A 16,038-nucleotide genomic window follows, 5' to 3' on the forward strand; every position below is an offset into this window, starting at 1 on the left:
TTCTTTTAGATCACAATAGGAACTAATAGTTGGGAACAAAAATCATTTGCACACAAAGACAAATCAGAAGTTGCAGATCTGCAGTAAAAAGAGACAGAACCTGGTATATATTAAGGACGAGTTCTTGCTGAACAGACACAATTACTACTAAATACATTATAGTCAAGGGTAAAAAAAGGTGGGTTTATTTGTTGTGAACCTTGTTTTTAACATTACTCTATATGCTCTGTCCATGATCTGGCAATGTATGAAAGTAAATGGAAAGTTTAAAAGTCTTTCTTTTTTTTTTTAAATGCCTTTAACTCAAGACTAACAAGCTAAATAGAGTAACAGCTATTGCGTGCTCCTGATGTAAAACCTAAAACCTTCCATAAAACCAAAAATAAGTCTCAGAAGATGAAGCACTGGTATTAAAAAAGGCTTTAAAATTTACTTGCTAAACAGGAGGAAAACCCTTTCCCCAAATATTCCGCAGGCTGTCCACTTCAAAAACCATAACACGCTGCCTGGCTTAGTCATGTACACACAAAGAAAAACCCAGAATGATCTTAGGTGGTCATTAGCCACTGCAGTATAGTTTATTATGAACACATGTGCTAACATCACAAGGCTATACAACTATATTCATTATTCCCAAGGGGCATAACTTCTATGGAGGAATCCAGCTGATTTATCAGATTTAGCTGGGATGCAAGACTGAACAATTGATCAAAGGCTAGAAGAGAGACTTGATCATAAGGATGACTAGCATTGAAACAAAGAGACTTTACATCTACTGTATTAACTCTGTAAGCAATAATTTAAATAAAACTGCTGATAGTTTTGTAGGATGGACAGAACAGGATTTTTTTTCCTCCTCCCCAAATGCCATTGTGGTAAGAGTAACTTGCTGCTGTGTTGATACACCAGGGTCCCATTTTTTCCCATCCAATTTAATCCAACTCTGGAACATAGCTTTATGTACAAGCAGGAGTAACCAACCCTACTTAGGGCTACCACGAAGGCAAGTTCATCCCAGTTGTCCGTATCTGCTCCTCTGTTAGGCAGATTTTGAACACAACACCTATACGCAGGAAGAACTTCCGTAGCACAGCTCGAAGCTCAGGAATCAGGTCAAATTGCATTATTTCACACAAATATGGATAATATGTTGAAGCATGTGCCCTAAACTATCAAAGATACAAAAAGAGAATGTTATTCTCTATTACTACAGGAAAGCGCAGAGTTTTTCACATTCATGAGTACACCAACTTGTTAAAACACAAGGTCTCACCTGATCAAAGGCCCCCTTGGATGGCCAAAGGGCCATCAAGCCCAGTGTCTGTTTTCCACAGCAGCCTTAGCAGATGCTGTCAGGAAACCGTACACAGAGCATGCATTTGGCATTACTTCTCTAAAATAGAGTCAGACTATTTTGTGGCTCAGGGATTTCTCAGGCTAGAGGTGGGTATTGGGGCTACCTGTAGAAACACCCCCCTCTAATGTGAATTTGTCCAGTTGCTTCTCCAGTCTCTTTAAAATATCATCCACAATACATAACAAAGCCTTCCACAGCTGAACCAGTGTGTGAAGAAGTACCTCCATTATATGTCTGTTGGGGTTTTCTTCCCCTCCAGTGACTTGCCATCTCCAAAACTCTCATTCACCATCTCTTCCAGTATAAGAATTATCAGTCCTTTCCCTATGCTCATGCTAATAATGACTTTATGCACCCCTCCTTTTTATTTCTTTTCTGGATAAAAGATAACTGAGTAAAAGTCTAACCTACATACAGTTCCATGTATGGGAGCCAGTCTATATCCCTTATCCCTGTTACACTCTCTCAATCCTTTTGCAGCTCCATTACACCCCTTTCGATATGGGGGATCAGAACTGCAAAGAGTATTCAAGATGCAAATCTGACACGAATTTACACAACAAGAAACATGTTTTGCTCTCTCTTCCTTTCCTAATAATGCTCAGTATTAGAGGGAACACTTTCACCACAGAACTTTTTTTATTATAAAAGATATTGGGATTGTGTACTAAGGAATGGCCAAGTCACCATTTTATCTACAAAGAGTTAAGACTATTCTCACAACACCATAACCCCAGGGACATCACTGAATTGCTGCTACATGGAGAAGCCAAGCCACCACTACTACCAATTTCTTAAAATGTTGGTAAATTGCAATAAAACATCCCAAACTACACAAGAGTGAAGTGAAATTACACACTTTGCAATACAGAAAAAAACCAAACATATACCAGGAAAAAAAAAAATACAGTCCTAAACAAGATGAAGCTCAACAGTACTGGAAAGCTTAAAAAAAAGTAAGCAAATTCCAGAAGTTTCTCTGCATGTTCTGATGTAGTGAATATTTGCATTCACCTTTTCCTCTAAAGGGCCGAGATCCTGAGAATTATTTTTTGCCACTCTCAAGGAACCAGGATTCCAATTTTACAGTGGTGAAATTTACCTCTACCATTCTTGTGCAGCTGTAATACAGTACAAGCCCATGCTTTATTGCACACTCATTGTGCTTTTATATGAAAGCTCTGCAGCAATTCTATCAGTATTTCTATAGAACTGTGAATTTCATGGATGCAGTCTGATTTTTTACAGTGTGGAATACTTGCAAAAAATGGAGCTGTAATGATTACTGTATTTCAAGCAGAGTACGTGCTATGTGAGTAAGTGAGCCACCCTGCAATACGGATGATAATAAAGACTGAATCCAACAGAAGCAGAAATGAAAAAATACCTGAAAGCAAAGGGACATAACTTCCAGCCTATTCTTACCTTTTCATCACTGATTTTTAGTGTTTTTGTTAAAAGCAAGAGCAGGAGATTAGTCCAAGCTTCTCTGTGGCTTTCTGAGTTCACGGTAATAAAATATGCCAGGGCTTCACTGCATACACTAAAGAGATGACACAGTTCAGACAAATCATAAAGAAAACCCACAAAATATTTTTATAACATGCACTATTTGTCCTCTCATGGTGTATTTTGTTTTCAAGTAAGATGCATTTCCATGGGAAAGTTTTCAATCACATGCAACAACTTCAATTACACAAATTGGTCTCAATGATTTTTCTGTTACAGTAGTAGTTATTACAGATAACTGAACTGAAATAGTTTTCATGTTGTCAACAAAGAACCATGAAGGGGAAGAGTCTAATTTTCCTCATAAGCATTCTGTAATTCAAGTGTTGTCACCTTCAACCTGCAAACATAATTTCCTGATCCTTATATTGGGACAGTTTAGGCAACAGCAACATGAAAGAGTTCTCCCTCCAAATCTAGACAGCTTTAATAAAGATCTGCAGAGCTCAGCACCACGGATTGAAGAGGGATTACAATTGTATTAATAAATTTTTGGTCCTTGCTGTACACTGTCAACACATGGTACAAACTGTACTACTTACTAGGGCTCTTTTGGGGACGCTATTTTAATTAAAGAAGGAATAGAACCTCCTCTTTTATACACTAAAAAGATTAGTATGTCTATAGATGCTGATAAATCAGAATGCTACTGAAATCCACTGCATTAGTGCCAACAGCAAGTTTAAGAGTTATTTACATTTAATTAGAGATCAATACTCTGAACTTTTATGTACCAACAACTCACTTTTCAAATAAGGGGAACACAATACCTTTTTGTATTTATTTAGCATGATTATCTCTGTTTATTTAAGTTCCAGGTATACAGCAGCTTATACTGCGCTTTGTTTAGATCCTATTGTACCTCTGAATATCATTATGTACTCAGATATGAAAAGTATTCATGCGCCACCACTTTTGTAAAGAAAAGATTATGTCAGGCAAGAAGGTGCTTCATTTATTCCAAGTAGATTGCTTCCTTGTTGCTAAATTAACTTTTAATATGCTTCCTTGTTGCTAAATTAACTTTTAATAAAGAGTGGTGTGTATATATATGTGTATCTTCATATAATTTGCGTGCTTTGCTCAGCAACTTAAAACAGAACATTTGTATCCAGGGATGTACCATACTGTCTGAAAACAGAACATACCAGAACCAAGCTGATACTCTTACCTAAGCAGTCGTTGTTGTATAGCATCCCAGGAGTCTCGGCGGTTTTCATCCACATACATTCGAAAGAGTATTCTCAAGCAACAAGCCAAGCTACTGGTCTCTTGTTTTAAGAGATTGGGTTTTGATTTACCCTTGAACCCTAGAAATAAGTTACACATAGGGAGAAAGGGAACATTCACGTTTGAGGTTACTAGCCAAGAGGTAAAGTTTATCAACAATACCTCCACTAGTGAACAGCAATGATTTCTTGTCCAGATAGTATTTCCTCCTCCTTGATTTTGATTGAGACCTAATCTATTCATAAAGATATTTAACTACAGTAGTACCAACTGTGTAGCTCTACTTTAATCAAAAAAGCAGATATTTTAGCAAAGAGAATTATTCAAGTCATCAGGAAGGAGACAAGTAATAAAAGCATGCAACACTGTCAGATTAACTGTAGAGATTATTGCAATTATTGCATATACTGTGGCAATGGTATACTTTTGTATCTCAATAGCTAAAGCTATAAACAGAGCTCACTATTTTTACCAAACTAAAAATAAAAGCCTCACCTGCTCTCCATAACACAGTTCGCTGTTCATAATTTGAATTAAAGGCTTTTGAAAATGAATGAGACTCTTGCAGACAATCTAGTAACTTAAAGAGGTGATGTGAAGACATATATTTATACATTCCTTGGTCTTCTGTGTCAATGTGGATATCTGCATCCAATGCATCTCGCTAAAGGAGGAGAGAGAGGGAGAGTGTCGGTAACATACTCTTTTTAGATATGCTTAAGAAACTTTGAAACTTCACAGACCATATACCACTAACTCTAGATTCCATTTCTAGGTGCAAGTGAAATATTAGTGCAGTACAATACAGTAGAATGGTCCTGTCAAATATCAGAGTTGCAGTCTTTTCAGTAGGATAATTTAAAAGAGAGAAGTTATGATCTCTCCTAGTTATCGATAAGAAAAAAAAATAATCAAGAACAAGGGAAGAACCTCCCTTATCAATGCATAAAAAAAGTCATAGCAATACAATATAGAACATTTCCTCTCTCCTAGGAGCTGAATAGGTCTGCTGAATTCTGGAAAAACATCAAAATGAACCACAAAAATACTGCAAGTTTAAATGTTGCATAGTGTAGAAACTCCTCATTTTCGGCTAATGTCAAGTTTCATTAAAATTGGTCAATATTTTTAGCTAATTTCATTACGAATTTAACTACACCATCCCCCAAACACTACCTGAATACACTAGCCCAAACTTATAGCCTACGGCTTTATTAACATAGCTAAGCAAGAGCTATCTTGCACTATTCCCTAGAATCAGGATTTTCAGGGACAAGGACCTCTCTGAGGCAGATAATGAGTTAAATCTTGACCATTAACCTTGCTAAAGTTCAACTTCTGCATCTCCTCCTGTGTAAACACCAGAGGCTGAGCAAAGCCTCAACTGTGGCTAAATGAAGACACTCAGGCTAAACAGGACAGAATGCTCTCCCCGAAACAAACAAAGAAAAAACATTCTTGATGAGTATGTATTCATTATAAAACCAATGATAATATATTATATTGATAATAAAAATAATGAAAGAATTAAAAAAAATAATCACAGCTTAAGAGTAATAACACACACATTCAGGGTAGTGCTGAGAGTTAGAAAAAGGAAGAGACTATATACACTCTATTTTGTAAATGCATGTGAGAGCATTCACTAGTCTTTATACTTTACTGCCACAACAAGGTTATAAATAAGTCTGATGGTACCTGAGCTGCAGCCATGTGCTCAGCATCTTCCTTCTTGCTTGTTGCTGGATAGAACACTATATTATCAATGGTCTGTATCAATTCCAGCTGTACCACACATTTTATAAGGAGCCCAGCAAATAGTTTCTGGTCTGATGAGATGGAGTAACACAAGTTTCAGAAACAACTTAGGACAATTCATTTACAACAGGCTAGCAAAACACTACATGACCACTAGCATTTTGATATTTAGTGATGCTGTGAATTATCTTATAAAGAGAAAATTTCTCTGCATGGCATAAAGACAGGTTGTAAAGATGTACTCCAAGTTTAAGTGCCAAAAAAACTTTCTCTGCAGGACTGCAGAAGTGGACTAAGAGAGGCTATAAAAGTTCATTTAATAAACTTGCATGTTTTCCTTACTTGTATAAGGAACACCCTTCCAGCTCTCATCTGTTGGATTTGAAAACTGACTTTGTCCTCTTTCTGAAGCATTTTTATCCATGCTGCTTAAAGACTGGTGATCTAGGTCTAAATCCTAGAAAAGAAGGCAGAACAATTCTAGTAATCCAAAATACTAACTACCAACCACCTATCAGTTTTCAGATGACTTCACTAATCTTAGATTCAAAGGTATCCCGCGTCCATTCTTTATATCTTATTTTACAATGACACCAAATACAAGCTAATGTCAATTCCAGTATTTGTTGGTCAAGTGTACTTACTACAATAAAATATTCCGAAAGCTGACCTAACACACAACCCTTCAAGTTAGTTTGCTGCACTGAATTAACTCTTACCAAGTGTTTTTCAGCTGAATCTTCCTCCATTCCTGCAGGCCTCCATGTCAGCAAGCTTCACAAAGTAAACAAACAAATGGTAAATATTGTTGCTCTGGTATCAGGTGTTACTATGAGAATTAAATTTATGAACTTACACATGAGGAATAGTAGTTTTGAAGATTTCTAGCATGCAATTGCATGTCTGGCCCCAGACTTCAGGGCTGAATTTCTGTCCGTTTAGTATTACCAGGTTTTCTAAGCAGTTTGTACCTGATCGAGCCAGCTGCTCATTATCTATGAAAGAAACATTTCATATTTATCAACTTGTACAATATCAATGAAAAATTAAGCATTCTGTATTACTGCTCCATTGAACATTTTTACCAATATTGTGAAATGCATGGTATCTTAGCTCAAAGCCTACTTAAAGTATATTACAATATCAAGCTTAGGAACCTGCTGAACAAAAAAGTGTTTAAAAATAGACTTAACGAGATTGAAATCGAAACAGGGAAGACAAAGGACAGGAGAGAAGCAGAAAGGAAGCATACAGCGAAACAAAGGAAGGAAAAGCACCAGTTAGAAACTTATTTCTTGCAAGGCAGTCCCCCCACATTCCATGCTAACAATATGCACGATTTCTTTTGGTCTCCAACTCTTATGCCTGAGAACACATTCTTTAGAAAGTTGTATCTGAAAGTACTGGGGGGGGTGGGGAGCAGGGAGAGAGACAAAAATCAGAATGCAGAGATATATATGTGTGTGTGTATATATGATTTTTTTTTATATTTGTGTCTGTGTGTAAATAAATGAGGTATTTTATCCATGCAGCCAAATGGAGAAAGGTTGTTGGCAGAAGATTAACACAACTCTTTAAAAGCTTTTGCTCTGTCACAATAGCACAATAAACACATTATAAACACATTAACAGAAGAGCTGCCTAACTGATAAAATAGAATGATGCTCGAATATTTAAGATACTGCATCCATCTATTACATAACATACTGTCCTAATGGTACTTTTTATTCTTCCAAAACTCAGTTAGCTTTCCTTCTTAAGTAATGAGCATTTAAAAAATACATTAATCAAAAGATACAAGTAAATAAGCTACCTTGTTTTACACACCAGTGTAACTGTGCAAGTATGTCAGGAAGAAGGATCTCATTTAAAGCTTCATAAAATTGCGTAAATACATCACAGATTGCATAAAGTGCATGGTTGCATGTAGTGGTCATCCATTCGGATTTCTATGAGAAAAAAATGAAAAGTCTTTGGTTTTATGTGGGGGGTTCTGTGATGATAGCATTTGGCTTATGCATGGCTAGTCAACAAAGGACGTGGCCTCTGAGAGGAATAGAATTTAGATAAAACTAAAAAGCCTCACTACTGCAGATGTCAGAAGCATTTAGTTGGCCACATGAATACTGTTCAGAAAACTATACATTTTCACAATGAAGTGTGAATATTCTCCTTGAAAATATTCAGACGGAACAGACAGATAGGTCACTGGATACTATGACAGATTTCATACATACCACAGAATACAACAACGTACCCTTATATTTGGGGCAGTATGGGGTGGAAATACACTGACAAGACAAACAATACAAACTGCTGCCTTGATTGTTTAAGTTCTTAAAAAACAACTCTAATGTTTGCTTGATTTTTGTTTTTACCTCTGTTTGTTGTTCAGGGAGTTTCATATTATCAAAAATTCGAAACACAATTCTGAACAGATCTTGCCACCAGTGCTTTTCAAAGGTATGGCCGTAACTCTTCATTATTTCAAACATCACTGTTAAGCCTCTATAAACAAGCCCAAACAAATAAAGGAAGAGATGTTAAAATGCATATCTGTGATCTCTTCACTAACTGAATAAAGAAAAGATTTGTTACCTCGTTCGAACATCTAATTTGCAACGATTGATGATACAAGAAAGTTCAAATAAAATGGGAAACCATCCTCTGACCCATACTCTGTCCCCAGGAGCAACATTCATGTCATCACTCGTGTATTCTCTTAATACCTTGGAGATGGGCAGGAAGAAAAAACATTAAAAAAAAAGAATATCTCAAAAATCTTTAATTCTGACACATTTAGATACTACTAGTGGCACAGGCAGACTTGAAAAGTTAGCTTAGTTTCTACCATAACACTCAAATCCTGTAAAATATAATTATAAACCTGAGACATCTGTTTGTGAAAAGACTGGAAAAAAATATGGAAAATAAATACTTAAATCCGTTTTACTTAAGTCCTGCTAACAGCTTTACAAGTTGCAGAGGTTTGGACTTTAGGAAGCAAGTTTAACAGTGACAGGCAACAATTATATAAATATAGGTAATAAGGAAATCTAAGTTGGGTATAAACCAGTTCTACACTTTCCCGGCGCATTGGATACAGCGTGCACATCTTGCAGTGGTAACATGCAGCTGCAATCTAACTCCAGGCTCTTTTCAGCAAAGTGATTATTACATTAAGTATTCACACAATAGACTGATGTAAAGAAATACGCATGTTTGTAACCAATTTAACTAGATATAATTAGGGTGACAGAAGTATTGTTTTCCAGGTCATCCTAACACTATAAAAAGAGACGGGCTATTTCATGCTGTTATTTCCAATTTGGACTGATGAGACTTAAAATTTTTTAATTAGTCCTAGTTTACTGCTTACATAATACCAAAAGGACTCCTAATTCTGAATAAGCTTTTAATACAAACACTTGCTGCTGGGAGACTGAAGTTTGAGTCTGAAAGCTCTTTCTTAGTTACAAGATTAGTCTCAGTTTAACAGTAGAAGATAGTAGAAGAATACACAAGGGTAAAAATTAAAAGAAAATACCTGTGGTCTCTCTGAAACATATTTTGCACAATACCGAATAAGTCTAATAGCTTCCATGCTGGTGTCCGGAAATGCAACATTACAGGCAAACTCAGAAAGACATTTTACTGCATCCTGAAATGAGTCAATTGCTGCTGGAAAATGCTGCTGGAAAATATTTGCTGTGAAGAGCAAACAAATACACCTCTTAAAATTTACTGATATTGAAATCCATAGATAAACTAGCATTGATCTACAATGTCAGCCACGGTATACCACTACCAAATGGAAAAACATGAAAGGACCAGATCTTCTGGTTCTCCATCTTCCCTTGCATTCTTCCCCATCCCACCCCATCACCCAAATTTGTCAGCATCACATTCTCAGGTTGGATAATTACCAATTTTATAACCTAGGATTATTTCATGGCTTCTTATATGGTTCCGTTTTCTCCCACAGCATATGCAAGCCAAAGCTCTTAAAATATTTTGAGAAATAACAGAAGTAGAGCTTAGTGTTACCTTCCCTGCTGCATATGAAGTTACCTAAATTTACCTAAATTATCTTAAGCCTGTAATTATACATATTCTGTAGCAAGAGAGGAAAAAGCAGTTAGATTTCAGACTGAAGGGACAGACTAAATACAAAACAAATCCAACACGTACAAGCTTTTGAACAAACTACAACTCCCAAGACCTATGCCATTCAAGTTAGCAAAAAGAGTTTTGTTACTATTTGCGTTTGTTAATACTGTCCATAGTTTTGCTTCCCCCATGCTACTTAATGGAAAGAGTGCAGTTTCAGGACATTTAAGAATATTGAAGGTCCATTTCAAGACTATTTGAGTTGGTTGTCTTCCTTTGAAAGTGCCAGCAGTATGTTGTTCAAACATACTTTTAGAGCAGGCAGGCTGTATGAACTAAACTCTACAAGCAGTCACATCAGTGTCACAAGCCTTATGATCCTCACTATACGATACTGAATCAGCATGGAAGTTTGTAAAATGTGTTCCTTAATCCAAAACAACTTATTGTGACAGATGGAGCAACGTACAAACTTATTGAATCTATTCCAAACTTGAGGATTTCTACAGCAGGATATCTATATCTAGTTTTTCCTGTCCATAGCAATCAGGAGACTTAACGGTAAGACCTAGCTGCAGAGTTTAAACAGTCTGGCTGCAAGATCTTGTGTTTATTTACCTGGAAATACAAAAGTCTTATTCAGATGGGCCTTTTCAAGACAATCACAGCAGCTAAGATAATTTGGGTACTCACACCTGTTAAGCATTACTTACTAACTATGTGTGCTGTAGTTTGAAAGGCCAGCTCCACAATATTCCCATCATGGTCTGACGCTGCTTGATGAAAGACTGCAAAGATATTCTTCCAGCCTGAACGAATATTACCAGCCTGAGAGTTCACCATCTGAGCAATACAGCGTATTACCATGTCCCGAATAGTTGGAGATCTTAAAAAAAAAAAAAAAAAAAATCACCAGTGGCACAATTTTACACTGGCATAAAGTAACTGTGCCACTTCCATGTACATGACAATCTAACCCACACCAAGTTAACATCTTTAAGTAGGACTAAAGCAAGCTAACAGAAATTTCAGTGCATCACACCTGTTTTTCTTCATAATATGCTCAAAAGGCCTTAGGAAGTCTTTCTGGAAACGAAAGTTGGCTAACTCTCCCTTTTCAAGAAATTTCATTGACAGCTGCCTTAATGAGTCTACTGCAAAGATGGCAACATCTTCATTAGGGTTACATCCAACCTAGAAGAAAAGCATATTTTCAAACCCTTACTCATATAAGTAATACGTTAGCTGGTAACAAATTCATGGTTCAAGTTTCATGTCAGTCCCTTAAAAATCGCTAGCATGTTCTAGTTTTCAGGTATTTAGAAGATAGGGGGTTACTTGCAGAGAGGGCTTTCTCAGTCATTTGATCCAACCAAACAAACCCATGGATTTTGTATGCAACAAGTGCAGAACTATAATAGCCAGCTAGACACTATAAAAAAAATAATAAAAATCTTAGGTTAAAAGACCCCCACCCAAACATGGTCCAGTTTCATAAGGAAAATAACTTTGTTGTTCCAGGACCATCTGTATATATTTTAGAGGAAAACTAACTTAGCATTTGATCAGAAAGATAAGACAATGGCATGAAGAAAAATTTCAAATACAAAATTATATAATGAAGTTATTAAAGATCATTCCCATAAACATTTCCATTTCTATTTATATACTTTAGATTTTTAAATAGGTTTTTCCTTTAGTCACCTGCTATTCATGCATGTTCTGTAACTTGATTTTACAAAATACCTTATTGAAGTGATCTCCAATCACGTGCCAAATCCTTGACCACTGCAGCCTAATGCGATTCATGTTGTAATACGATATCTCCACTATCTTCTGCAGGCTGAACATGCGTGGATGGTGTGGGGAAGCCAGCTCATCCATGGAAACAGCACACAGCCATCGGACAAAGTCAACTGAACATTAAAACACGCTACTGTAAGTTCAGGATGTTACGTTGCAAGAGTTCCTGTAACCCACCAAATGGTCAGCGTACATACCTATTGCATTTCCATCCAGCCTAGTTGATCCTGTAAATATCCTACAGAACAAAGAAGTAAGTTGCAGTTTTAGCTGCGCATCCACAAGAGTCAATCACATCTTCATGCTGTAGGCAAATGTCAACACATGTCCTGGAGGTACTTTACAGTCCCCACACCATGAACTCTGCAACTGTTTCATTCTTACTCCTTGGCAGCAGTTCATGTGCTTCTCCCAGTCTAAGCATTCTCTTCCCTGCTACAAGTCACAGTCTACTATGCTCCTTCCCTACTGCAGGAAACAGGCACAGGCTCACGTTTTTATCCAGAGCAAGTAGTGCTGGAACACTCATTTGGGTGACAGTGTGTTAAATTTCACAGGGAGAATAAAGAGACATTAAGAAAGCTTTGCTGCAGGACTTTACTGGATGCCAGCCACCTGCTTGATCTTTACACAGTTCAAGAACACTGTAAGTCGTGGCCATCAAAACAGCAGAAGGACTATGGATGCACCATTGTCCCTTCTGCCCCTTCAGTTTTTCAGAGTTTTGAGAGGACTTCAGACCACCAGATGGTGGTTCATACAGAACACTGGTAAGTGGAGAATGTTCCCAAAGCTTTTAGACTTTGATGTGTTAATAGACACATTTATGTTACAATAAATACAAGTCTGAATGTATGATTCTACAGACTTGCCCAATAGTTTCAATAATTATAAAGAACTCCCCTTCCAACACATGGTTTATGATAGAAGCATCTCTTTAGACAACACTTTAGAAGGACAGATGAGAAAGACAATGATTTGGACAAGAATGTAGTGACTAATGAATAAAGAGCTGAAGAACAGCAACTAAAGAAATGCTGAAATACTGAAGTTTACAAGACCAAAAGAAAATCGCATCATTTAACAGAATAAGGGCATTTATTCATTTTGGATACCTGTCCTGTTCAGGCTAAATCAAAAGAAAAAAGAGAAAAAAAAGGAGACCCAAATACACAGAATACACACACATAAGTAAAAGACAATTATCAGACAGATTTGTAAAACAAAAATAGCTAAATACTGTAACACCAACCTAATTCTGGTCTTCACTGGCTTACTCCAAAGAAAAGGCAGAAAAACACATGCATACACACAGTGTCCCTTCTCACAATACACTACATTAGTCATACTGCTATTTAATGACAGTCTTTCTTTTGTGAATATTACATGCCTAAAGAGATAAACTTATTGGGTCCAGAGAAAGCATCTAAGTATCAGCATCTTTCTCACAAGAGAAATAGGCTTCAAGAACAAAAGTCCCTGTCAGAGTCTGCAAATAAAGTGAGGATGGTCAGTAACTTCAAGTCACATTTTCCCTAGAAAGAGATTATATTCTCAGTACCTGTCTACTGCTACCACTACACTCTGCGAACTGGTCTCTCCCACAGACTCTTGAATGCTTGCCATATGGCGTTTATCAGCTCCGCTTCCAACAAGGTTACCTGCAATAAAAGCCATTTAAAACCAGTATTTAGCATCGTGAAATCGTGGCTTTATATTAACCTTAACTTTATACAAGTAGGCAAAGAAAAGTGACTACTGCTTCCAATTAGCTTGTAATTTACATGGAGCAGATGGTGCCTTTGCCAGATTGGTACAAAATTAAACATCCAGTAACAAGTACGGTTTTTTTTTCCTTAGGGCATTGTGTTTTGACCATCACGTTTATTAAGTTAAGATGATTTAATGCTGTTAATAAAAATTGGAAATGATAAAATATTATTTTAAAATATTAACTCTAAGTCAGATACAAACAGTTAATGCCGGGCACAGTTCAGTTATATTCAACATGATCATTATGTATAGCATGAACTCCAGAGCATTTTCAAATTAGAAGGTTTCCTTGATGGTTTTCCAAAGATTAAGGCAACTTGTCTTGTCCCTCTAATTTACAGCTTAAAATCTAAGGTTTGGTTTTTTTGCACATAATGCAGGAACAATAGGAACTGGAACGGCAAGCCCAACATGCAGAGATAAGAAATTCCATTGGAAAACCAATTATCAATCATTGAAGCCATTTATCTTTAGGAACTAATATATGTTTATGTTTTTACTATTAAAAACAAAGTGTAAAAAGAAAGAACTAATAATACTGGTAACAAAACCATGACTTAGTAAGTACGGTAAAACAGTTTTGACAACACCACGTTCCAGCAAATAAATCTGGAGGAGTTTTGTTAAATAGCTTAACCCAATTAGTAAGTTAGAACATATTTGTTAATTACTAATACATCTTGAAATATACGATTCAATTTTTTTTAGTTTCATTAATCCAATACAGCTTCCCCTGGAATCAAGTAAATATATTTTAATAATTTATAACATTGTGCTTTCTTAGCCATCATACTTCACTTACATGTGCACCTCTGAAGTCCAAGATTATTAATCTTACCTAATCCCAGGCCCATAAACTCCTCCCCTCCAGATGCATAGCCTTTAATGCTTCCTTCCCTTTCACGCCCAGAGCCAGATAAATACCGAGTTTTCACCCCAGTTCCTATAAGTTGTGCTAGTTCCAGCTGGCTAATACATTTCAAGATCTAAAACCAAAAGATGTTTAAACATTGTGTTACTGGATACCATTACATTTTTATTCTTAACATATATTTATATTTAATATTTATAACCTTCCCACGTTCTCTAACCTTTAAAACAACTTTGACAACAATAACAGTTTTGATGTAGCTGAAACATTACTAATACAACTGGAAATACAGTTCAGTGATTCATTCAAGATCACCAGCTGCCACGAATCATTCTAACGTGAGAAAAAATAAACAGTACCCAAAAATCTAACTTGGATCTCTAACTACTAGAGGGAACCTTTTTATTACTTCTCACAGCATCAACCTTCAAAACTATAAACAACTGGAGCAGATCTTTTAGAGAGTTCATTGTCCCAGAGAGATGAAAAGACTGGAATATTGCAGCTACCACTTTGAGTAACAATGTTCCAACATAGACAGTGAAAATGCCAAAATTGTGCCTTGCCATCAGCACAAAATTGACTATCTCTTCTTTCTTACTCCCCCACTGCAACGTCCCTTGGACTGGCACAAGCATTTGTGAGGGTATGCTGTAAGCCAGGTCCAAGTAATTTGTCAGTTAGAGTACCTTTTGGCACATATTATCATGTACCCAAAGACTATTGCCAGAGAGCATAATGCGGCAGGAATGCCCCTTTTAGCAACACCACAGATTTAGATCTGATTAAAGAACTCCTGGAAAATATGCTTTAAGAAAATACCTATGATCCTGACAGCCTACGCTTAACTATCGCCCACCAACTTATTTTAGCCCTAATTTTTCATGTGATCATGGTATAAATGTTGCCAAACACTGCACAGACAAGTCTGGCCCTGTGAGCTAGAATATTTTTGTTTACATGAACAAGAACGCAACAGTTTCTGTGCAGAATTCTCTGAAGTCTAATGAGATTTCAATATGTTTTTAATTCCATATCAAAAGCACCTACAAAAATTACAATACTGGTTACACAGTGTCTATAGGGTCTGCCAAAAAATGCAGTGCATTATTTTATATATACACATACATAAACACAGACATAAAAATCTCCACTTGCATCCACATTTTAAACAGGGTTCTGACACATGCTAGAAGCTAAATGCAGTTACTAAAGACTGAAAGTAGCAGAAGAACAAAATCCTGCAAGTTTTCAGAGGATAATGCAGTTGCACTATTTAAACGAATCAAGTTTTTACCTCATGCCAAGAGTTCCCAAGATAGTTGCCATCTGTGTGAGCAACTGTAATAAGTGTCTTAATGGTATCTATGTTCTTCTGTTTCATTTCTGTAATACTGGAACTGGCAGTCAACAAGGAAAAACGAGCAAGGGCCTGTACATAAGCATCTCGTTCAAGCTACAAGACAGAGAAACAAGCATCGTAATGAAGTCCCTGAAGAGCTAGAGAAAGCTACTTGCCCAGCATGCCTACACTATTTTCCTTCCATGTATAGTTGGCACTATTAGAGCACTTTCCAGCTGAAGGAGAGTAGGAGGCATGTTAGGAAACACTCTTATTAGAAGACTC

At 36.6% G+C, this 16,038-nt stretch overlaps 1 protein-coding gene across 1 annotated transcript in view; it reads right to left on the bottom strand.

The window, feature by feature from the left end:
• Nucleotides 1-285: 285 nt before the first annotated feature.
• The window catches only part of ARFGEF2 (ADP ribosylation factor guanine nucleotide exchange factor 2), a 36,787-nt gene continuing 21,034 nt past the window's right edge, over nt 286-16,038 (bottom strand). Inside the window, exons 21-39 of the mRNA XM_059827355.1 lie at nt 15,709-15,867; nt 14,379-14,526; nt 13,329-13,428; nt 11,965-12,005; nt 11,711-11,880; nt 11,007-11,158; nt 10,678-10,850; nt 9,402-9,562; nt 8,453-8,583; nt 8,233-8,362; nt 7,668-7,803; nt 6,711-6,849; nt 6,574-6,628; nt 6,197-6,311; nt 5,795-5,925; nt 4,592-4,760; nt 4,038-4,176; nt 2,783-2,900; nt 286-1,169 (exon numbers count right to left, since the gene is read on the bottom strand). Of these exons, the coding sequence (XP_059683338.1) occupies nt 993-1,169; nt 2,783-2,900; nt 4,038-4,176; nt 4,592-4,760; nt 5,795-5,925; nt 6,197-6,311; nt 6,574-6,628; nt 6,711-6,849; nt 7,668-7,803; nt 8,233-8,362; nt 8,453-8,583; nt 9,402-9,562; nt 10,678-10,850; nt 11,007-11,158; nt 11,711-11,880; nt 11,965-12,005; nt 13,329-13,428; nt 14,379-14,526; nt 15,709-15,867 (2,544 nt within the window). The 3' untranslated portion in view covers nt 286-992. The remainder of the gene's footprint in view (nt 1,170-2,782; nt 2,901-4,037; nt 4,177-4,591; nt 4,761-5,794; nt 5,926-6,196; nt 6,312-6,573; nt 6,629-6,710; nt 6,850-7,667; nt 7,804-8,232; nt 8,363-8,452; nt 8,584-9,401; nt 9,563-10,677; nt 10,851-11,006; nt 11,159-11,710; nt 11,881-11,964; nt 12,006-13,328; nt 13,429-14,378; nt 14,527-15,708; nt 15,868-16,038) is intronic.

The sequence above is a fragment of the Gavia stellata genome, chromosome 20, assembly GCF_030936135.1.
Source record: "Gavia stellata isolate bGavSte3 chromosome 20, bGavSte3.hap2, whole genome shotgun sequence".
In the NCBI taxonomy this organism is placed as follows: Eukaryota; Metazoa; Chordata; class Aves; order Gaviiformes; family Gaviidae; genus Gavia; species Gavia stellata.